Genomic DNA, 24,142 nt, shown 5'->3' with positions numbered 1-24,142 from the left:
CTGATAGCAGCCCACTGAAGCTCTATAGGTAGTCAACATGTCTATCCCCAGAATACAATCAAAATCATCTATCGCAAGAACCATGAGATTTGCTATCAAAATGTTCCCTTCGAACTCTAAAGGGCAAACCATCACTAGACGCTTAGCCAAAGCAGATTGACCCGTTGGAGTAGAAACATAAACTACTACTCTAGTGCAATGCATGATAACTTTTTCCTCTTAACAAAACGTGCAGAAATGAAGGAATGAGATGCACCAGTGTCAATAAGTACGATAGCAGGTATACCATAAAGTAGAAATGTACCTGCGATGACGTTCTCATTCTCCACCACAGCCTGATCATGCCTCAAGGCAAACACCTGACCAGAAGCACGTGGCGCAAAATGGGAACTCCCAGCAGGCTGTCCCTACGACCTCTGCTGAACGGTGGCCTGAGAACCCGATCCTAAACCAGAACCAGAACCGCCTCCCCCAGATAGTGGACAATCCCTCCTAAGATGACCCACCTCTCCACATCGGAAACAAGCTCCAGAAGCTTTGCGGCATCAGTCGGTCGGATGGTTCTTTCCACAATGATCACACTTGTCCTTCTTCCCAAAACGGACAACACCAGCAGAACCAGATGAAGAAAAAGTAGATCCGGACTTCTTGAAAGTCTGAGCACAGGGACCCAAAGAACTCGCAGGCCTACTGAGAGAAAGACCTGTTCCGCCGAATGCTATCCTCTGCCTGGTGACAACGGCTCACCAAACCCTCGTAGGTCATGTCATCGCCAACCACCACACGGTCATGCATCTCAGGGTTAAGGCCCTGAAGGAACAGATTGTACGTCATCTTAGAGCTGTTGGCAATCTCAGGGCAATAAGACAACATATCAAAGAACTTCTGCTGGTACTCGTCAATAGACATGGCTCCCTGTCGCAGACTCAATAGCTCTCCCGCCTTTGACTGACGGAGTGCAGGAGGAAAATATAGCTTCTGAAAAGCTGTGCTGAACTCGTCACAGGTGGCCACTCCTCTCGCCGTAACAAAGGGTGCAGAAGTAAACCTCCACCACCTACGGGATCGCCCATCCAGAAGATAACCTAGTGTCTCCATCTTCTGCTCCTCGGTGCAGTGGAATGTTTGGAAAGTCGTCTCCATGCTGTCTAACCAGTTCTTCGCATCCTCTGGAGACTCGCCTCCAACCAAGGGCTTAAGACCCATCTGCAGGAATCGACGCACACTGAAACGATCCTCATCACGACGACGATGATGGCGTTCCCGACGACGCTCCCGGTCGGCATCGCCCCAACGTCCACCAATACTGCCGTGACTACTCTGATCATCACGATCCGCCATCTTAAAAAATTACCTCACGGTTATCTTATGCAGAATCTAAATTCCCAAGAATACTATGCATGCTCTGATACCATAAATGTAGTGACCCTTACCGAGATCACCTACTAAACAGAACCTAGGCATGCAATTAACTTAATAAAATAATAATCAGATTTAAACTGCGAAAACCATAAACCAAAAATACAATCCCACGGAAAGGAATCTGTAAATACCCAAATAGTTATACAACCAAATCGAATGTTGCATCAATCCAATAACAAAGAATAAACCTAGACAAAGCTCCAGCTGGCCAACCACTGACTAGCCCCTCTTGGATCCACCCGCCTCGTCCAATTGAAAACCTGCCCCATGGAAAAGGGTGTCCAAAAACACAGAGTACGAGATGTGAGAATAAAACGATCAGCACGAGAGTATGAGTATACATGCATGCAAGTGTACCATCTACTGACTGGAGGTCAAGAATCAGATAAAAAAGTCAGACCGGGCCCTGGTTTACGTGGGACCCAAATCGATGGAAATCCATCCACTAACAGGATAGGGTAAACCCTACTAACAGACATCTCAAAGGAGATCGTAACAAGATGCCAATGTATGCAGCATAAAATCATGGCATATAAATCATGCAGTCACATAATACATGCATACTCAGTCAGGATATCTCGAACAGTACTTTCGTACCTCAAATACTAGGCGCGCTCTACCAGCTCTAGGTCTACGCCTATAATCCGCACTACACTGCCAAATGATACTAATATCATTAAAGTTCTCTAAAAGCCTTAACTAAGCTATTGCATACTCCTAGATATTTTTAGGAAGCTAAAGCTATACCTTCGTCCGTCGTTAGCCCTTTGCTGTCGATTGCCTCAAAGCTAGGCCACAGCTTTGCTACGACGCCTGGATCGCTATGCCACTTCCGGATTCCCAATGGGACGCCTAGAATTCCCTAGATCCGAGTTAGAAGGCTAAGGAATAGAAAGAGAAGAGGTGAATGGTGTGTTCAAATATGAGCCTCGGCACCCCTATTTATAGACAACGAACGTTGCGTTCGATCCTCCATCGTTGCGTCCGTTCTGCCTGACGAACGTTGCATCCGTTCACCATCGTTGCTTCCGATGGTGCCAATGTCACATCAAGTACGTAAGCATTGATGCATTTCTGATGGCCCAAACGTTGCATCCGTTCCTAGAACGTTGCTTCCATTCTGCCTGACCTTCCGAACCATTTTTGATCAAATGGGGTCTAAACCCGAGCTCCGCTAATCCATTAAGAGTCTTCTTAATCATGTTTATCAGTTTAATTATCAAGTACTTACTAAAACTAGGTACGGGCTACTACAACGACTATGTGCATCAGCAACCAGATTCGAAGAGCCTGGATGATACTTGATTTAATAGTCATAGTATTTCAACAAATCCATCCAGCGACTCTGTCTCATGTTCAACTAAGCCTGAGTAAAAAGATACTTCAAACTCTTATGATTCGTTAAAATTTCATATATCTCACCGTACAAATAATGACGCCAAATCTTAAGCGCAAAAACAATGGATGTAAGCAACAAATCATGTACGGGATAATTCTTCTAAGGATGTCTTCAGATGTCTGGAGGCATAGGGAATCACATGCCCATTCTGAGTCAACACACACCCCAAACCCTGGAGTGAAGAATCGGTGTAGAATACGAAACCACCAGATACAGATGACAATGCTAGCACTAGAGCTATCGTCAAACGACATCGCAAATCGCGGAAACTCTCTTCGCACTCTGCTGACCAAACAAAAGAAACATCCTTCTTCATCTACTGTGTTAAATGCTTGGAGTGAACAAACCATCGGTAGTATCCTGCCAACCCAAGAAACTACGGATCTTCGAAGCTGTCGTCGGACGCGACCAATTCAGAATAGCCTCTTTATTGCTAGGATCAACTGCCCCACCATCTCGAGAAATCACATGACCAAGAAAGACAACTCGATCAATCTAGAAATCACAATTACTGAGTTTAGCGTACCACTGTCGCTCTTTAAATATCTTCAAAATAGTACAGATATGAAAGCCATGCTCGTCAATACTACGATAATACACCAAGATGTAATTGATGAACACTACCACAAGAGGAGCATTAGTCAAGTCCATGAAGACAAGAGGAGCATTAGTCAATCCAAACAGCATCACTAGAAACTCATAGTGACCATACCGTGTGCGAAACGCTGTCTTAGAAATGTCATCCTCTCTAACTTGCAACTGATGGTAACCTGATCGCAGAACAATCTTGGAATACACAGACGTCCCCTGAAGCTGATCAAACGTATCATCTATCTGCGGAAGAGGATAATTGTTCTTGACAGTCACCTGGTTTAGTTTGCGGTAGTCTATGCAAAGACGCATCGAACCATCCTTCTTCTTGACAAACAGTACTGGGGCTCTCCACGGTGAAACACTGGGTCGAATGTAGCCCTTATCAAGAAGATCCTGCAATTGCTTCTGCAATTCTCTCATCTTTGACGGAGCTAGACAATAAGGTGCTCGCGAAATCAGCGATGTCCCTGACAACAACTCAATGCCAAACTCTACCTCACGAACAGGTGGAAAACCAGGAATCTTGTCAGGAAACACATGCGGAAACTCTCAGACCACTGGTATCTCTTGAATGTCTGAACCCTCTAAGGATGCATCAATCATGTAGATAAGGTAGCCTTCCCCGCCACACTCTAAAGCACGATAGGCTTTCAGAGCAGAAACCATAGGCATCGGGGGTCGCGCTCCCTCGCGTAAAACTGATCTCTTCTTGACAAAAACGTTCACCAAGCCTTCATACGATGCAAGATAGTCACAAATAGTCACCCTGTCAAAGATCTCCTATTTCAGGCTCTAGAGAAAATGGCCGTACTTCGCCTTGGAACTGGAACCAACATGCGGACAATAAGGAAGTAGGTCAATTAGCTTCTTCTGGTACTCATCAATGGAAATCGTCTCCTGCTTCAGATTAAGAATCTTTATCGCCTTCGCATGACGAAGGGCTGGAGGAAAATACAACTGACAGAACAACCTGCAGAAATCGGCCCATGAAACATAAACTTGCTCCTGAAGAGTCTGAGCTGACGCATATCTCCACCACTTACGAGCTTCGCCCTCCAACCAGAAAGTGGCGGTCTCCATCTTATGCTCCTCTGAAAAATCAAAAGCATGGAAATAGTGCTCCATCCGCTCAAGCCAATCCTTTACAGCTTCATGATTCTTTCCTCCCACCAAAGGTTTAGGCCCGATCTGAACAAACTTATGCTGCTCGAAACATCGTTTACCTTCTCTACGATGGCGATGTGATCGCTAATGTCTATGAGGTTCCTCGTTACCCCAACGTCCAACGCTATCCTGACTCTCAAAGTTTCTATCGGCCATATGAAAGGATTAAGACACATTAAAACCCAAATATCCAAATCTAAATCCAAAGAATATTCTATTCATGCTCTGATACCAATAAATGTAGAGATCCTACCTGGATTCGGTACTAATCAGAAACTAATTAAGAATGAATTTATCTTAATTAAAACATAATCAAAATTTAACAGCGAAAAGGTAAGGAATCTAAATCCAAATATAGTTGGCAGAATACAACCGACATAAAAACCCATAAAATAATACCAGTATAATACAACCAAATCGAAATGAGTATCAAATCCCTAACAATTAAGGAAAATTCACTGCAACCCTAGCCCCTGGTCTCCAACCTGCCGCGATCCTCCGATGTCTCCCAATCTGAGACCTGCCCCGTCGAATAGGGTGTCCAAAAAATACAAAAATACTGGATGTGAGCGACTATGCTCAATACAAAAGTAATGATATATAAACAAATATGATGCAAAAATGATTTAAAACTCAGTATACTCAGGCGCGCAAATCTAATATGAAGTACCGGCTAGAGGGCGACTCCGCGGGGTACATCCACATACTCACCGTATCACCATAGCATCAGTCTTTGTTGTCACGGCATCTCTCGGTGATAGACAAAATCATACAGAGCTGAGCCTCCCCACATGACCCACCTCTAAACAGATGCAGTCTAGGATAATCATGCATGGGCGAAAACAGTAAAACATGGAACATAAAATGCAACATAGAAGTGTATATATCATTCCGACTATCTCGTTCAGTACTTAAATTTATCTAAAAATAGGGAATTTGGGGGCCCATTTCAATTGCCAATTCACCTGATTCCAATCTATTTTCTTGAGTAGTTTAGGGGCTTTCCAGCCATATATGTCAAGCAGCGGGGCCTTGGAAAGGCGTCCAGAGGTTGTAGCGGAGTTGTGCCCATGTTCTGGGGCATCGGGATATGAATCTAGGAGGCACTCGAAGATTCATATTATTCCAAGAGTTGTTTCATAATTTTCTATCGAGATTAGAAGAATTTGGAATACATGGTAATCAAGTTGGAATGCTAGGAAATCATTTTGTATGAAGTTATAACAATATTGAAGTCAAAAAGGATCGAGAAAATGGAAGAAAATATAAAAAATTTAAGCACATGGTCGAAGCAACAACACGCCCGCGCCGTGTCATGCGATGTTGCAGCGCGCCCGCGCCGTCGCCAAAATTGTGAAGATTTTTTTTGCGAAACTCATAAGCGCCTGCGCCTATCACCTTGTGTGCCCGCGCCTGTCTGGAATACACACACTCGACATGTTTGTGTGTGTTTGGGAATTTTGAGTGTTTTGTGACATAATTTCCTATTTTGAGTATTATAAGTCTACTAGGAAACTTTTAGATGATATCTTTGATATCTTTTGCATTAGTTTTGTAATTATATTTTAATTTGGAATTATAATCCAACTAGGAAATCTATAGTATGATTCTATTATTATTCTTAGTTTATTTTCTTTTATATATTGTAAACTTCACATTCATTGACAGAACAGTTTATTGAATTATTTATTTTTATCAGTGTAAAATTCTCTATAGAATTTTATTGAAGCTTTTACCTTTGTATCAAATCAAACTTATCAAAGTGTCAAAACTTTGTGGCGTTTGTCGATCGATTTTTAGTTTGGTTGTCAAAGACAGGTTCCTTTGAAGGCCCAATTGAATCGTTGGTTGTTTTCTATCGTGATTATTTTTTGCTAGTTTCAAGTAAAATAGAGGTGGATTTCCAAACTTAATTGTTTCAAAATATTGGGACAACACTATTGAATCTTTTTGTCATTGAATTGAGGGTGCGATTCTTTATAATCGTGTTTGCTTTTCATGTCATCCAAGATTCTGTCATTTGGTATCAGAGCACGATTATCTTGATTCTTATTTTGAGTTTGATATACAAAACCACAAAGCATAAACCCTTTCTACATATTTGAGTGAAAAACAAAAGTGTTTGAGTGATTTTATTTGGAATGACTTGTGAGATTTTGGGTGAGGATATTTTTATTACTAACCATTTTCTTGCAGGTACACAATGTCCTATAGAAAATATGAATAAAGTTATGATGAGTATATGGAGAGTGAAAGGAGATTTTATTGGTGTATAGATTATGTGGGTAGAAGTAAGTTAAAAATAATTCCGTCGTTCCATGGAAATGAGGATCCGAAATTATATTTGAAGTGGGAGAAAATGGTAGATAATGTATTAGATGGTCGAGATATTTTTGAAGCTAGGAAGGTGAAACTTGTCATAAAAGAGTTTACCGACTATGCTTGCACTTGGTGGGATAGATTGGATGAGAATAGGAAAAGACGTGGAATGAGTCCTATTTCTACATGGAGTGAGATGAATAGAGCTGTGAGGAACGTTTTGCTCCTAATCACTATGAGAGAAGAAGTGGAGTTCCAAAGCATGATTATCAAGGTACATCTAAACAGTCAAATTCTAGTACTTATAATATTGTATGCTTATGGTGTCATAACAAAAATGAGCATAATATGAGTCAATGTTTAAAGAAGGTTATGATGAAAGTGGTGGATTCTCAAGTAGATTTTGAATCCAATGGTTTAGTGGATGTTGAGGCAAAAGTTGAAGTTGAAGAAGTTGAGAAAATTGAGGTTGATGATACTTTAACTATTGATGATGTGAGTGTTGAAATATGTGCAGTGGAGGGTGAATCATTGGTTGATGAAAAATCTTATATTGTGCATGTTGTGGAGAATAGTGGAGTTGATGTTACTAGTGAGGCTAGTAATGAGTTATTGGAAAATTCATGTATTATTTCTTCGCAATTGAATCCAAAAGAATTTCTTGAGGATAAATTGGAATTTGAAAAATTGAGTGATATGGCTAAAAAAAAGAGTGAAGAAAAAAGTGAGATAGCCATGGAAAAAAAATTAGAGGAAAGAGACCAAAAAATAATATACTATGACCCAAAATTGTGAGATTGACAAGGTTTTGAATTTGAATAAAATCTTTAATGTACTTATGTACAAAGAGGTTTTATCTCATTGTGATGATATAGCCGGTTCAATCCTGAGCTTGGTTATTTCTTCTTTGCAGATTATAGGAGATGTTTGGATAAGCAAGCAAAGGGGATTTAATGTTAAATATGTAAGAATGATTGACCAATGCAAAGTTGGTCACACACAAGGTGAAGTTAGAAATTTGAAAGTTGTTCCCTTCGTGAGGTATGATTTAGCTTCAAATTTCAAGTATAACTACAAAGTCACTTTTCAATGGTATGACCTTATTTCTAATTTGTTAGGATTTAATTACTTTAATGATAAGTTTGAAAATGTTCTATCTATGAGATATGTTTGAAATTCAAATCTTGATATTAAGTTGTTTGAATCTTGTCATGTTCAGAAATTGAGTGGTTGGAGTCATGTTGATGTGTGTGTGCATGAATAGTATAGGCGGAAAGTCTTATCTTTTTGATTGGTTAGTAATGACTTTTGGATTAGCTACCGTGCCTAGTACTTTCATGAGATTGATGAATTATGTTTTGCATGCATTTAAAGGAAAATTTATTGTGTTATACTTTGATTATGTCTTAGTATATAACAAAAATTTGAATGAGCATATTAAACATTGGAGGTTTGTGTTAATTGTGTGGGATTTAAAGTTTTTGGATTATGAGTTTGTTAAGATTTTCTATGTGTTGGATAATGATTTGAAATATGTGTTTGAGTTATATTTGCGTGGTCATCATGAAGAACCTTATGTGAGCAATGTGTATTTGTTTAAAGAAAATAAAATTTTCATGTTGAATTCTTTGTTGAATGAATTACTTGTTGAGTGAGCATATAGGTTAAGTTTGTTGTGTTATTATGAGAATTTCAAAATAATGAATATCATGAATGAATAATTGTTGTGGTTACACATGAAGAGATATGTTGAGTGGAATTGTGAGCGGCATGTTGCATGTGAATTGTTTCTTATTCCTAGAAAACAATGGTTATATATAACTATGAACATTGTGTTGGTGTTAACTAGGTCTAAGAAGGGGAGGAATATGGTGTATGTCTTACTAAATGGAATTCTAGTCATGTTTATGCATGCTCATGGTTATAAGGTGTTCTTTGATCTTGTTATGATTTCGCAACGTAGCAAAATTGATGAGGAGTTGTTGACCATAAAGCTTGAAACGGGAAAAGGCGAGGTAAGTATAACATCGATAATATTTTTGAGGTTTTTAATTTTTGGATGTTTGGTGTAGGTAATGGGAAAGATTTGAGGACAAATATTTTTGAAGAAGGGGAGTCTGAAATAAATCTAGGAGGCACTCGAAGATTCATCATGTTCCAAGAGTTGTTTCATAATTTTCTATCGAGATTAGACGGATTTGGAATCCATGGTAATCAAGTTGGAATGCTAAGAGATCATTTTTGAGGAATTTATAACAATATTGAAGTCCAAAAGGATCAAGAAAATGAAAAAAACATGGAAGAAAATATAAAAATTGAAGCACATGGTCGAAGCAACAGCGCGCCCATGCTTGCCAATTCGCGCGCCCGCGTCATGTCATGCAATATTGCAGTGCGCCCGGGCCTCTATCATAGCGCGCCCGTGCCATCATCAAAATTTTCAAGATTTGTTTCGCAAAACTCATACGCGCCCGTGCCTGTCTGGAAAACACACACTCGACGTGTTTGTGTGTATTTGGGAATTTTGAGTGTTTTGTGATATATTTTCCTATTTTAAGTATTATAAGTCTACTAAAAAACTTTTAGATGATATCTTTGATATCTTTTGCATTAGTTTTGCAATTATCTTTTAATTTGGAGTTATAATCCAACTAGGAAATCGATAGTATGATTCTATTAGGATTCTTAGTTTATTTTCTTTTATATATTGTAAACTTCACATTCATTGAGAGAACATTTTATTGAATTATTGATTTTTATCAGTGTAAAATTTTCTCTAGAATTTTATTGAAGCTTTTAGCTTTCCATCAAATCAAACTTATAAAAGTGTCAAAACTTTGTGGCGTTTGTCGATCAATTTTCACTTGGGTTGTCAAAGACAAGTTCCTTTGAAGGTCTAATTTAATCGTTGGTTGTTTTCTATCGTGATTATTTGTTTCTAGTTTCATGTAAACTAGAGGTGGATATCCAAACTTACTTGTTTCAAAAGATTGGGACAACACTATTGCATCTTTTTGTCATTGAATTGAGGGTGCAATTTTATAATCGTGTTTGCTTTTCATGTCATCCAAGATTCTTATCACATCGACAACAAAGGGCTGACGATGGATGAAGGTATACTCAAGATCCTATAAATAGTTTGGGAGTATCTATTAGCTTAGTTAAGGATTTTAAATATTTTTTAGTGATATAGTAATATCATGATTATAGGCTTGGACTATAGAGCTGGTGTAGCTTGCCTAGTAGAATTAAGGTACGAAAGTAATGTTCGAGATATCCAGACTGAATATGCATGTATTATATGTTGCATTGTTTATATGGCCTGATTTTATCTGCATATTACCTGTCACGATATTATGCTTCATGCATTAGCATATTGAGCTTGTACCCTTGAGATAGTCGATAGTAGGGCGCTCACCCTACGTGTAGTGGATGGTTGGACACGTGGACTCATGTCAGCTCATCGATATCCACATTGGGTATATGAGCCACCTCCTGGTGCGACGACATAGAGTGCTATATACCTGGGGCCCGAGTCAGTGAGCAGGATTATTGACCCAGTGTCTTGGTACCCGTACACTTGCATTCATGATCATATAATATTTGTTTACTCACAATCTCATACTGAGCGTTTTATTCTCACATCCGCGTTTTGATTTGGAAACCCTATTCCATGGGACATGTTTCAGACTTGATGGAGCAGGTGGCTTAGGGAGACCGTAGTGAGATAGCAGCAGTGGTGTACATAGGTTCCGATGATGGCTTTAGTATTTGGTTTGACTTGTTGATACAAGTATTCGATATGGTTGTATATTAATTTCGGATTTCATTTTATTAGGTTGTTTAAACTATTTAGTTTCTGTTAGTTATTTTCTGATTATGTTTAATTAATTTAATTTAATACTTAAGCACTTGATTAGTAGGTGATCACGGTACAGGTTACTACATTTACGGTATCAGAGCATGCATAGAAATCTTTGGATTTAGATTTTGTCTTGGGATTAACCTTTGATTCATCCTGTAGATGGAGGGACATGATGATGAGACTAGCCATGGTAGTGTGGATCATTGGGACTACAGAGACGTCATAGAGAGCCTCGACAGAGACACCATGAGGGTCATTACCATGATGGGCGTTGTCGTTTTGATATGAATAAGTTCCTTCAGATGGGTCCGAAGCCATTAGTTCGAGGAGAGTCAGCTGAGGTTGCTGAGGACTGTCTAGAGAGGATGGAAGGATGTTTTTGTGTTTTCCATAACACTGATGAGCAGCGTTTGGAGGTGATCAATTTCCTTCTAGATGGATGCGCTAAGAAGTGGGGAAAATTTGTTGCTACCTCGACACTGCAGGAGCACGGTAGAGTCACTTGGACAGATTTTCGCACGGATTTCATGAAGCTGTATTTCCGCCTGCTCTCCGTCAAGCCAAGTCCATTGAATTGCTGAATTTGAAACAAGGGAATATGAATGTTGATGAGTATCAACATAAGTTTTTCGAGTTTTTCCCGCATTGTTCGCATATCCATTTGAGTTCTAAGTTCAAGTATAATCATTTTTCTCCAAGGCCTTAATCAGGAGATTTTTTACCGTGTTTTTGCTTGTGATTATCCGACATCTTATGAGGGGCTTATTAACAGATGTCGTCAGGTTGAAATTAGTTTGAGACAGGGGAGATCTCTTGCTTCTACTAGAACTTCTGGATCTTTGGGTCCTCGTGCCCAGTCTTTAAGAAGTCTACTTCTTTTTCTTCCTCAGGATCTGAAGGAGTGATGCATTTTGGAAAGAAGGGTCATTGTGACCATTGTGGTAAGAATCATCCATCTGACAAGTGCAGGAAGGCTGCAGGAGTCTATTTCCATTGCGGGGAGATGAGTCATCTTAAGAGGGATTGTCCACAAGCTGTGAGAGTAGGTTCTGGTTCTGGATCCCAGAATACCATTCAGCAGAGGCCAATCGGACAAGCAGCAAGGAGTTCTATTCTATGATCTCGTACTTCGAGTCAGGTGTTTTCATTGAGACATGATCAGGCTATGAAGGAGAATGAGAAAGTGAGAGTGGGCACGTTTCTTTTATGTGGAATACCTGCTTTTGTACTTACTGATACTGGTGCATCTCATTCCTTCATATCTTCAAGTTTTGTTAAGAGACATAAGATACCTTACATTACCCTATATGCAATACTTTCTATGTCAAAAACGACGGGTCAGTCTGCGTTGGGTAAACGTTGAGTCTTGGGTTGTCCTTTAGAATTTAAAGGTAATGTTCTGACAACGAATCTCATGGTTTTATCAATGGTGGATTTTGATTTCATATTGGGTATAGATATGCTGACCAGTTACCGAGCTTTAGTGGACTATTTCCAGATATTGGTGTGATTTAATCCAGTTGGAAATGATAGATAATTTTTTTATGATGTGGGAGCATGACCTCCGATGCCTTTGGTGTCTGCTTTGAGAGCCTGTCGAACTCAGTAAACTGGAGTGGAAGGATACCTCATCAATAAGATTGATTTTTCCACTGGAAATATTGGTATAGGGGATCTACAAATAGTTAAGAATTTCCAGATGTTTTTCTTGATGATATTCCAGGATTCCATCCTATTCGGGAAGTTGAGTTTGGCATTGATCTGATGCAAGGTACGTCACGTATTTTGAGAGCACAGTATCGTTTGGCTCCGTCAGAGATGCGCGAGTTGATGAATCAGTTGCAGGATCACTTGGATATGGGATACATTCAGCCTAGTATATATCCTTAGGGACCTACTATTCTCTTTATGAAAAATAAGGATGGGTCTATGCGACTGTGTATGGATTATCGTTAGTTGAACCTCATGACCATCAAGAATAAGTATCTTTTGCCTTGTATTGATGACTTATTCGATCAATTTCAGGGTAATTCAGTATACTCCAAGATTGATTTGAGATTGGGTTATCATCAGATACGAGTGAGAGATCAGGATATAGCCAAGACTGCGTTACGGACGAGATACGGGCATTACGATTTCTTGGTGATGCCGTTTAGATTGACTAACGCGCCGGATGTATTCATGTATTTGATGAACCATGTTTTCAGGGTGCACTTAGACTAGTTCGTGGTGGTATTTATCAATGATATTCTGGTGTACTCACATAGTGTGGATGAGCATGCATATCATCTGAAGCTTGTCTTGAACACTCTTATGGAAAAGCATCTCTTCGTGAATCCGAGTAAGTGTGAGTTCCGGATAGATCGTGTGGTATTTCTTGGCCATGTCATATCCAGCTAGGGTGTTTCAATTAATCCGAGAAAGATTGAGGCTGTGTTGAACTGCCTCTGTTCGACGTTAGTTGCCGAGATTTGTAGTTTCTTGGGTATGGCAGGTTATTATAGTCGGTTCATCGCGAATTTCTTGCAGCTAGCTTGACCCCTGACACAGTTTACTCAGAAAGGTATGACTTTTGAGTGGTCTTCGGAGTGTGAAGAAAATTTATGTGAACTTCGTCGACGGTTGACTTGTAGTGACCCTTACCCAAAATAAGTAATTTACTTGGTAATCAAGATTTAATTTGGGTAAAACATGATTAAGGAATTTCTAAATGGATCTAAGGAGTTCAAAAATGGATTCAGGACGCCCAAAAATAGCCCGGAGGATTCCAAGCAATCGGGTTGTTCAGAAGCATCGTTTAGGATCGGAATCTCTATCACGATCGAAAGCTCCGATCATGGTTCGGAAGCTCCAAACTGTACTCGAGGTTAGTGTCATGGATGAGGTCATCATTGATGATTTCATGTGATCGAAAGCTCCGAAGATTTGATCGGAATCTCCGAACTGTACTCGAGGTTAGTGTCATGGATGAGGTCATCATTGATGAAGTCATGTGATCGGAAGCTTCGATCGAATGTCGACAGCCAACTACTGAACGACATGTGGTTGGTGGAGAGAGATCGAAAGCGAGGAATCAGACGTTCCGATCTTATCGCAAGTTCCAATCGTGCGATCGAAGGTTTTGATCGCAGTCTTTAAATATGGGATGCGAGGCTTACTTTTCATTCGCCAATTCACCTCTTCTCTCTCTATCCTAGTCCCTGTTAGTCAATTTTAGGGCTTTCTTGATGTCCTACTGGAAGTCTGGAAGTGACAGAGTGCTTCGGGGATAGTAGAGGAGCCGTGCCTATGTTTTGGAAGCAGTCGCCATCAGTGGGCCAATGATAGACGCATGTATAACTTTAAGTCCCTAATAGCTTTAGGGAGTATCTTATAGTTTAGTTAAGGATTTTAGAGCACTTTAAGTGATATAGCGACTATATGATTTTAGGCTTGGACTAGAAAGCATGACTTTCTAGGTTGATCTTATTGCTGAGTTTGTGGTATGATCACTAAAATCGGTGTGATTAAAAATCTACTAACAAGAGCACCGGGTCAAGTAATAGTAAAATGGACAAAGGTCCAGATGTCGAACCCACAGAGACTGTATAAGTATGAGTACCAAAATATGGTTATTTCCACTTAATCTAGACTAATGAATAAAAGAGATTTCAGATTTAAAACTAATAAATTAAATTGCAAATAAAATTTAATTAAAAACGCAGCAAAAATTTATGATTAAATTCAAATATGGGAAAAGTTCGATCAAGGACACACGTAGGTACCGGGCAAAACATGTAACATGTAGTCCATTCAGGAATCAGATTTAATCTTAAATTACGGGAATTTTCCTCAATTGTTTAAAGGACTAATTCCAGAACAATCAAACCTATTAAAATATTGACAGATTAATTTTTTATAATTCTAATCAAATTTGAATGCATTAAATATTTGTGAAAATTCAGTTTACACATAAATCGCACAATGAAACGGAATTATATTTCTAGTCGATTTTACCATGTGTTAATTATCAAAGTGATAGAAATCAATACCTCTGTCGACTTGGAATCAATTAACATGCAAGTAAACAGTTGATCAGCCTATTAATAATACAAATATAAATCTGAAAATAAATAAAATCAAATCAACTCTGAAAAATCCCAAACAAACATCTAAGTTTTCTACATAAATTTGTCTGACCCAATCACGTGGCCTTGATCGAAAAGAAAAACTACTCCATAAACGAAATCATGATTCAAACAATGTTTTTAATCATGAAAAAAAATTAAAAATAAGAAAAGAAGAATAAAAGAGAAATCTTCTCTTCCAAGTTGGTAGTAGCCGCCTCGTTTTTTGTCTGCATTCTCCCCCCCTTAATCTGATGCTAAAAACAATATTCATATACCCAAAGATATGCAAAAGATAATATCCTTCCTGAGCAAGATTTTCCAATTTTAAAAAGTCTTCCAATGCGGCTCGCTCGAGCTAGCACAAAGTGCGCTCGAGCGAGCAACTCTCTGCTTCAAAAATTTCTTGACCCGTATTTCTCGCTCGAGCGAGCACAAAGTACACTCGAGCGAGCAATGATTTTCTCGAAAAAAAACTCATGCACTGGCCAAAGCTCGATAGCCCATTTTGATGCGCTATCGTGCATCCTTTTCAGCCAACAGCGCATGGCATGCACTATTCCCATGCGCAATCGCGCAACATCGATTCCCATCCGCACAGCTTCTTGCGCTATCGTGCTTGCTTTCTTCTACTCAGCGCTTCATCATGCGCTCCTGGTAAGCGCAATCGCGCTGATTTTCCTCTTACAACGCTGCTCTCTTCCAATCTTGCATAGATACTCTTCTCTTTGCTTCTCTTGGCTTCTTGCCCGCAGCCGCACAACTCCTCAACTTCATCTAAAATGCAGCTGCTCAACTCCAAAAGTGCAAAATCGCATCGCTCAGATTATCTCCTCATTATAGCTTCACGCACATATGCACTGATCTAAGGCACAACTACACATCTTCTATTCTTTTGATTCGAGCTCTTCCTTCTAAAAAGCAACAACTTATCTTCTTCACCAAAAATACCGAATTTCCGTCATTTTCTGTAAATAAACCAAGGGAATAATGTGAAGCTAAAATGCAAGAAAACATAAATAAAATAATACGAACGCATGCACAATAAACATAAAAATATCACAAAATAATGCATACAAAATGCACTTATCATGGTACGTAAGTAATGACCGAGATAGCAGACATGATATATACACTTCTACGGTGATAGGGCGAGTATGTGGATGTACCCTACGGAGTTGCTTTCTAGCTGGTACTACATATTCGATTGGTTCCCCTTAGCAGACTAAGTTTTTACTGGATTTTAAAATCATTTGTGCATAAAACTAGTTTATATATCATTTCTTTCGTATTTAGTGTAGTCGCTCATGTCTAGTATTTCTGTATTTTATGGACACCCAATTCGATGGGGCAGGTCTCAAATTGGGCGACGCCGGAGGTTCGCGGCACGACGGAGACCAGGATTCAGGGTTCCAGTGAGTTTCCCTTAGTTGTTAGGGATTTTATACACTGTTTGTAACACCCCGAATTTATCTTAATTTAGTTTATTTGAGATAATCGGAGATTTCAGAGTTCAAGAGCCGATTTGTTTTTGATCAGGGTCTATTTTGCAATTTTTGGAAATTTCAGGAACTAAAGTGCAAAATTGGAGTTTTATATATATACTTGGCACCTTTGACTATTCTTGATTCACCTTCATCATCTCTATCACGCCATCCACCATTAGAGACGCCTCCAAGTTCTCCCAAGCTTTGTGATTTCGGTTTCTGCTCGATCCATCCGTTAGAATTTATTTCTGAAGGCAGATTAGCGATCACGGCAGCGAGAGCTTCGTTCTATCGTAAGTATTTCCCCGATCAGTTACACTTATATTTTTGGATGTTGTTAGAATCTATTGAGTTTCAGTTATGTTGCTCTTGAGATAGTTCTTATCGATTATTCTCAGTCAATTTTGAAATAGAGCATCGTTCGGAATTGTTATGATTTTTGGAAGCCTAATTCGAAAATGGGGATTTTGAGATGTGTTGGATTTTTTTTTTGTTTTTGTTTTAGCATTGATTCGAGTTGTTTGCAATGTTGTACTGCTTTCTACGTTTCCGGTTTGGTCAGTTTATAGTCGTTATGCCGCCGATTTGAGATTTTGGATTTTGAACCGTTTGAATCGTAGAAATTTGGCAAATGAGTTTGTTCTTTGTGGTTGATCATCTTTTTCCTATGTACAGATTCGTTTGAAGTTTGTCGAGCCTGAAGATAGTAGAAGTAGATTATCGAAGAGTTGGACGAAGTGCGGTAAATAGTTTACCTTGAGCGATGTTGTTGTTTAGGTTGTATAGTTTTTGATATAACCTTTTATTGTAGCTTATCCAGAGTTTGGAGCTATTTGTATCGAAAGGTACAAGAAGTCATCGTTTTAGCGGGATAGCACACTAGAGACAATTGGTTCTTAAGTTTCCCTTAAATCACATACTTGCATCAATACTTGTTCTAGAATGTGGGACTTGTATTTTGTTGTTTGAGCTTTTGTTATATGGCTTAATTATTTATGTTTTTCTTATGCATTAATCTTGAACCAAACCATTGATTTTAGCGGGCAGAACGACCCTTTTTGTTTAGACATTTTGGGGTCTATACTGCGAGTGGCCTGTGTTGTAGAAGTTCACCTAGCGTCAGCATACTCCTTATAGTCGCACCAAAGTCTAGGGGATTGGTATACGTGGCACCACTTCGACTGGGAGAGTCGGTGAGTCATTACGTGATCTCATCCTCTGGATCCCAAAAGCATAGCAGCAATCCCTTGTTTGTCAGAGTTGATATCCCGATTTTAAAGACATGCATATCATTCGTCTTAACTTGATTATGTTGTCTTGAAAGCATGTTGTTGATATATTACTTGTATTTCTTGTTATGTTGCTTTTACTGGGAATATCTTTATCACCGGAGTCATCCGGTTGTTGCTTTGTTTTGTATGTGTACTTAGCAACAGGTGGGGAAATATTGAGTCAGCGAAGACCTGGTTAACATCAAGAGTGAGAGATAGAAGTGGGACTCGATTTAGAAGTCGAACCAGCATGTCAATCTAGTTTATGTTGGAACATGTTTAGAACTCGAACTTCTTATTATCTGTTGTATCGTTTATGCGAGTATTGAGGTTTGTATGTTGTTGTTGCATGTATTTTAAACTCTTTTCGATGTATTGTATGAATTTTGGAGTTGAATTGGTATGCTTAACTTCTGGAAATTCTTGTTCAGAGCTGGCCGCTCGATTGGTAGAGTTTAACCGATCGAGCAAGAGAGCTGCAGCCTATTCTCTGTTTTTGCAAAAATCTTGCCTGCTCGATCGGTTGAACTTTACCGATCGAGCGGTGCTGGTGTTTTTAGCTGGGCAAAAAGTTTTAAATTTCTTGCTCGCTCGATCGGTTGAGTTCTACCGATCGAGCGAGGCACTGCTTATTAAAAAAAAATTATTTATTGCTTTTAGTTTTGGATCTTGTATGCTTAATTATTGTTTATATCCGAGATTAGATGTTTAAAACCGAGGTCTCATATTAAGTGGTATCAGAGCGATAAGTTCTTGGTTGAACTAGAGTGAGCCGGGTAGTTCGAGTCCGCATGTATTGGCTCTACGCATGTGATTGAGTTAATTGTTTGATTATTTAAATTACATGCGAGCATGCTTATTTATTTGAAAATTATTTGAATTACATGATTATGTGATTTAATTTATGAAGCATGGACTACTTGAGATATAACCTTTTTTTTTTTATCGAATGGTATCCGATATTCTGAGAGGTTGAAAGAGCACTGATTTGTAGCAATTGAGATATCTCGTTTCCTAAACTTTGATTATCAGATGGGTCCTCGTTGAGTTATTAACAGAAACCCACCGCCAGTTACTCCTCCAAATGAGCAAGCTAGTACAGAAACTGATCAGATGGATGTCACAGCGACGCCTATGGAAACCTTGCTGAAGAGGTTTCAGTCGTTTAATCTGCCTTTGTTGCTGGGTACAGAGAATCCTGTTGACTGTGAGAGCTGGTTGGACGACATTGATCAGTTTTTCGATTCCCTTGATTATTTAGATGACCTCCGAACTAGGTTAGTCATTCATCAGCTTCGTGGTGTTGCTAAAAACTGGTGGATGAAGACGAAGAGAGCCATGGAGAATTGAGGTACAGTCATTACTTGGACTCTTTTCAAATCTGAGTTTTATAAGCGGTTTTTCCCATTTTCGTGCCAAAAGGATAAGAGATCCAATTTTTCCAATCTGAGACGAGGAAACTTGAACATAGAGGAGTATGTAGCCAAGTTTGATAGTTTGCTGAGATTTGCACCGCACATTACCGAGAACGAAGAAGCAAAAGCCGACCAGTTCATTAATGGTTTGAACCCCGACATCTTCACGTTGGTAAACACAGCTAAGCCTGATAACTTTGTGGATGCCATGAATTATGCAAAGGAGCTGAAACAGGTTTGTGGAGACAGAGAGGAACTTCGTTTGTGTAGTAACCCGCATTTCTAATTAGTGATTAATGAGTAATTAATCACGTGATCATGTCTAGATTAAGTAAAACATGATGAAGTAAGTTCCTGTTGGGATAACGGACTTCAAAAATGGATTCAGAACACTCGAATTAGTTGAATTGGTTCAGCAAGATCGGACAGTCCGAAGAGGAAGTTTGGACGATCCGAAGTGGATCAAGAGCTCCGTGCCAGGATCGGAGGCTCCGATCGAGATCGGACGCTCCGTCAGTAAGATCGGACGTTCCGATCAGGACCAGGGCACACGTCATTGCTTATGTCAGCAAGGTGACATCATGGCTGACGTAATATTGGGCAATCGGACGCTCCGAAGATGCGATTGGAGGTTCCGATCGAGTTCGGACGGTCAGAACCGGGTTTGGAGGCTCCGAACGTTGCCTATAAATAGAGGGTCCGAGAATTCATTTTCTCACACCAATCTCCTCTCTTCTCTCTTGATTCCTAAGCCTTATAACTCGGATCTAGGGAGATCTAGGCATCCTACGGGGAATCCGGAAGTGGCTTAGTGATCTAGACTTCATCGCGGAGCTACGGCCTAGTTTTGAGGCTATCTTCAGCAAAGGGCTAACGACGGACGCAGGTATAGCTTTGGCATCCTAAAAATATTTAGGAGTATGCAATAGTTTAGTTAAGGCTTTTAGAGCTTAATTGTTGATGCATGGATATTTGCATTGTATTAGCTAGTGGACTGGACTAGTAGGCTTGGAGTCTAGGCCAACAAAGCTAGGTTTGACAAGCAGTGTTAGAGGTACGTAAGTACTGACCGAGATAGCCGGCATGATATATTTGCTCATATGTTGCATGAGTATGTGCTATATGTTTTATCATGTTTTAGCATATTTTATCGTCTTAACACATACATGATTTTACGTGTGACTGCATCCGGAGAGATGTGAGTCATTGACAGTCTCCATAGGGAACGATGATCTCATTTTGGACTCGCTTCAGTTATGACAGTTTCCATATGGGACTTGTATCCTATTTTGGATTCGGGTCAGGATGGGGTTGGCTCAGCCTGATATAAAATATTCGAGTACCCCGCCTCTAGCCGGTGCTGTATATTCCCGGCGCCATGAGCAAGTGTTTTCACTTGAGTTTTAAATCATTTGTGTGCGCATATTTGTATTTATATCATTGCTTTGTGTTGAGCGTTCTAACTCACGCCCCTGTGTTTGGGTATTGTGTACCTTGTGGCGGGGCAGGTTTGAGGCTGGACGGTCCAGGCGGCTCTCAGCAGGATTGAGCTTTGGAGAGTGCGAGGTTTTAGAGGGTAGGGATTTATTTACCCTGAACCTTCGATTTTATTGTATAACAGTATTTATACACTTGTGATAGCGTTGGTTGTATTCTGCCGATTGGATTTGTTGTATTTTAATTATCCGCTCTTTACGCTTTAAGCTTTTATTGCGTGCGATTTTACTATAACTCTGATTAGATACTGGATCCGGGTTGGGTCACTACATTTTTGGTATCAGAGCGACGCATTGCACTGGCAATATCGTAAAGCGGATTAAGTAATTATCTGTTCTTATGTAACAGATGGCAAATTACGACGAGATTCACGGTAGCGTAGACGACGGTTGTTGGGGCGATCCAAACGATCGTAGACGTCGGGGATAGCCCGAGGAGCGCAGGTGAGTCAGCATGCGTAGGTTTAAGGTAGTTAGCCCAAAGCCTTTGACGGGTGGTGAGACAGCCGAAGAGGCGGAGGATTGGATGGAGAGGATGGAGCAGTGATTCCAGGAGTTCCGTTGCACGACTAAGGATAGGATGGAGATCCTTGCCTTTATGCTTGAGGGCAGAGCGAGGAAGTGGTGGAGGTCTACTTCCGCACCGTTCATAGTAGCTAGAAGTGCAGCTACTTGGGTTGAGTTCCGTACTGCCTATCAGAGATTTTATTTTCCTCCAGCTCTTCGTCAGGCGAAAGCCAGCGAGTTGTTGAGTTTGCGACAAGGGACGATGACGATCGAGGAGTACCAGCAGAAGTTCTTTGATCTGCTACCCTTTTGTCCTCATATTGCTGATAGTTCTATGGCAAAGTTTGATCATTTTCTTCAGGGGTTGAATCCTAACATTCATCGTATGGTTGCTGTGAGTGGCGATGGGACTTACGAGGATTTGGTGGACCGTTGTCGCCAGGCCGAGGACAGTATTCGGATGAACAGGGGACTTTACTCTTCTTCCAGGCCAGCGAGCTCTAGTCCTTTGGGTCCGAGAGGACAGTCCTTCAAGAAGCCAGGAGGTACTTCTTCTTCTTCCTCTGGATCTGGTGGAGTGCATCATTTTGGTGGATAGAGACCAAACCGGTATACTCACTGCCGACGCAGACATCCACCAGGGCAGTGTGGTCGATCGACCACTGCATGTTTCCAGTGTGGCCAGGAGGGTCACATAAAGAGATATTGTCCTATGCTGATTGGGGCAGCGAGTGGTTCTGGGGGTTCTCAGGCATCTGTTCAGCCACCTCAGTACTAACAGCCACCTTTCCAGCAACAGTATTCGCAGCAGCGCCAGCATCCGCAGTAGTCTCAGAGACAGCCTACTCAGACTCCTTCTCGAGGTCATTCTTCTTTGAGGCCACGTACCCAGGGTCAGGTCTTTGCACTTAACCAGGAGCAGGCAGAGGCTGACAGCGATCGGATGATTGCAGGTATCTGTAGTTTATGTGGTTTTCCTGCATATGTTTTGATTGATACCGGTGCATCGCATTCTTTTGTCTCAGCACGTTTTGCTAAGAAGTATAGATTGCCATTTATTCCTTTAGATGTGTTGCTAGTGGTTTCTACTCCTATGGGGAGCGAGGTGTTAGCCAAGCGTCTAGTTGGGGGTTGTGTTTTGGATTTCAAGGGACATCAGCTTAGTGCTAACTTGATGATTCTAGCAATGGAGCATTTCGATTCAATCATTGGGATAGATCTATTGACTACCTACCGAGCGATAGTGGATTGCTATCAGAGGTTTGTTCAGTTTCGTCCAGAGGATGACGAGTCATTGTATTTCTATGGTGAGGGAGCGCGACCCCCAATGCCAGTGGTTTCAGCTCTGAAGGCACGACGTGCTTTAGAGTCTGGCGGGGAAGGCTACCTTATCTATGCCATTGACGCATCCTTAGGAGAGCCAGATATCCAAGAGATACCAGTGGTTCGTGACTTTCCAGATGTGTTTCCGGAGGAGATTCCAGGTTTTCCACCAGTAAGGGAGATTGAGTTTGGCATTGAGTTAGTGCCAGGGACTACACCAATTTCAAGAACTCCTTACCGATTGGCACCATCAAAAATGAAAGAATTGCAGAAGCAATTGCAAGATCTTCTTGATAAGGGTTATATTAGACCTAGTGTTTCGCTATGGGGAGCCCCAGTACTGTTTGTCAAGAAGAAGGATGGTTCAATGCGGTTGTGTATCGATTACCGACAACTGAATCAAGCGACAGTGAAGAATAAGTATCCTCTTCCGTGGATAGATGATCTCTTTGATCAGTTGCAGGGTACTTCTGTCTATTCGAAGATTGATCTTCGGTCAGGGTATCATCACTTGCGAGTTCGACAAGAGGATGTTCCTAAGATAGCATTTCGTACGCGGTATGGACACTATGAGTTTCTAGTGATACCATTTGGTTTGACGAATGCTCCAGCTGTTTTTATGGATCTGATGAACAGAGTTTTCCGCGAATTTCTAGATAAATTCATGGTGGTGTTCATCGATGACATTTTGGTGTATTCTCGCAGCATGGATGAGCATGCCTATCATCTCTATAATGTACTGCAGGTCTTGAGGGAGAGACAGCTGTACGTGAAGCTGAGTAAGTGTGACTTTTGGATTGACCGAGTTGTGTTCCTTGGTCATGTCATTTCTCAGGAGGGCGTATCTGTTGATCCTAGAAAGACCGAAGCTATTTTGAATTGGTCGCGACCGACTACAGCTTCTGAGATTCGTATTTTCCTTGGTTTAGCAGGATACTATCATAGTTTTGTGGAGAATTTCTCTCAGATAGCTAAGCCTTTGACTCAGTTGATGAAGAAAGATGTTTCTTTCGTTTGGTCTGATGCTTGTGAAGACAGTTTTTGTGAGTTGAGAAGTCGACTGATGACAGCTCCAGTTCTTGCTTTACCGTCTGGATCAGGTGGTTTTGTAGTCTTCATTGATGCTTCTCTCCAGAGTTTGGGGTGTGTGTTGACTGAGAATGGCCACGTGATCGCTTATGCCTCCAGACAGCTAAAGACTCATGAGGAGAACTATCCCGTACATGATTTAGAGCTTGCAGCCATTGTCTTTGCTCTTAAGATATGGCGTCACTATTTGTACGGAGAACGATTCGATATCTTCAACGATCATAAGAGTTTGAAGTATCTGTTCACTCAGGCTGAGTTGAACATGCGGCAGCGTTGTTGGATGGATCTGTTGAAGGATTACGATTGTGAGATCAAGTACCATCCAGGTTCTTCAAATCCCATTGCTGATGCGCTTAGTCGCAAGGTGTATGTGAGTTCCCTTCGTACCAGTTCGATTTCGAAGGAAGTGGAGGAGTGTTGTTCTCTGGGATTTACGTTCCGTCGTAAGAAAGAACAACAAGGGATTCATGTCTCTTCTGTGCTTGCAGAGCCAGCGCTATACAGACGAATCCGGGAAGCTCAAAATTCTGATCTGAAGACTCAGAAGTTGGCCCGGCTGACTGAAGGTGATAACACTTCTGGTTTTCATCTGCAAGGAGACGGTCTGTTGTGTCTTTTTGGTCGAGTTGTGATACCCGAGGATTCTACTTTGAGGGATGAGATCTTATCGCAAGCTCACCGTAGT

General features: G+C 40.6%; 2 protein-coding genes across 2 annotated transcripts in view; one reads left to right on the top strand and one right to left on the bottom strand.

Moving 5' to 3' along the window:
- Window positions 1–2,900: 2,900 nt before the first annotated feature.
- Window positions 2,901–4,540, bottom strand: LOC140871176 (uncharacterized). Its single transcript, XM_073273609.1, has 4 exons — window positions 4,227–4,540; window positions 3,971–4,181; window positions 3,446–3,655; window positions 2,901–3,137 (listed from the first exon to the last, which is right to left on the bottom strand). Exons 1-4 carry the CDS (start codon window positions 4,538–4,540, stop codon window positions 2,901–2,903), a joined length of 972 nt encoding a protein of 323 aa, XP_073129710.1.
- A 7,388-nt stretch (window positions 4,541–11,928) lies between these two features.
- The window catches only part of LOC140871175 (uncharacterized), an 83,225-nt gene continuing 71,011 nt past the window's right edge, over window positions 11,929–24,142 (top strand). Inside the window, exons 1-2 of the mRNA XM_073273608.1 lie at window positions 11,929–12,004; window positions 12,487–12,639. Coding sequence (XP_073129709.1) covers window positions 11,929–12,004; window positions 12,487–12,639 — 229 coding nt within the window. The remainder of the gene's footprint in view (window positions 12,005–12,486; window positions 12,640–24,142) is intronic.

Source organism: Henckelia pumila, unplaced genomic scaffold, assembly GCF_033568475.1.
Source record: "Henckelia pumila isolate YLH828 unplaced genomic scaffold, ASM3356847v2 CTG_429, whole genome shotgun sequence".
Classification (NCBI taxonomy): domain Eukaryota; kingdom Viridiplantae; phylum Streptophyta; class Magnoliopsida; order Lamiales; family Gesneriaceae; genus Henckelia; species Henckelia pumila.
The sequence above is the reverse complement of the archived record's forward strand: the minus strand, read 5'-3'. Positions and strand labels throughout refer to the sequence as shown.

What these genes read in the sequence shown, in the direction of transcription:
- LOC140871176 (XM_073273609.1), bottom strand. Translation starts at nt 4,540, where the DNA reads ATGGAGCACTATTTCCATGCTTTTGATTTTTCAGAGGAGCATAAGATG. An exon ending in ACATTCAAGAGATACCAGTG is followed by an intron (nt 3,656 to 3,970) that starts GTCTGAGAGTTT and finishes CCTCTTCCGCAG; the next exon opens with ATAGATGATACGTTTGATCA. An exon ending in TGACTAATGCTCCTCTTGTG is followed by an intron (nt 3,138 to 3,445) that starts GTAGTGTTCATC and finishes TTAACACAGTAG; the next exon opens with ATGAAGAAGGATGTTTCTTT.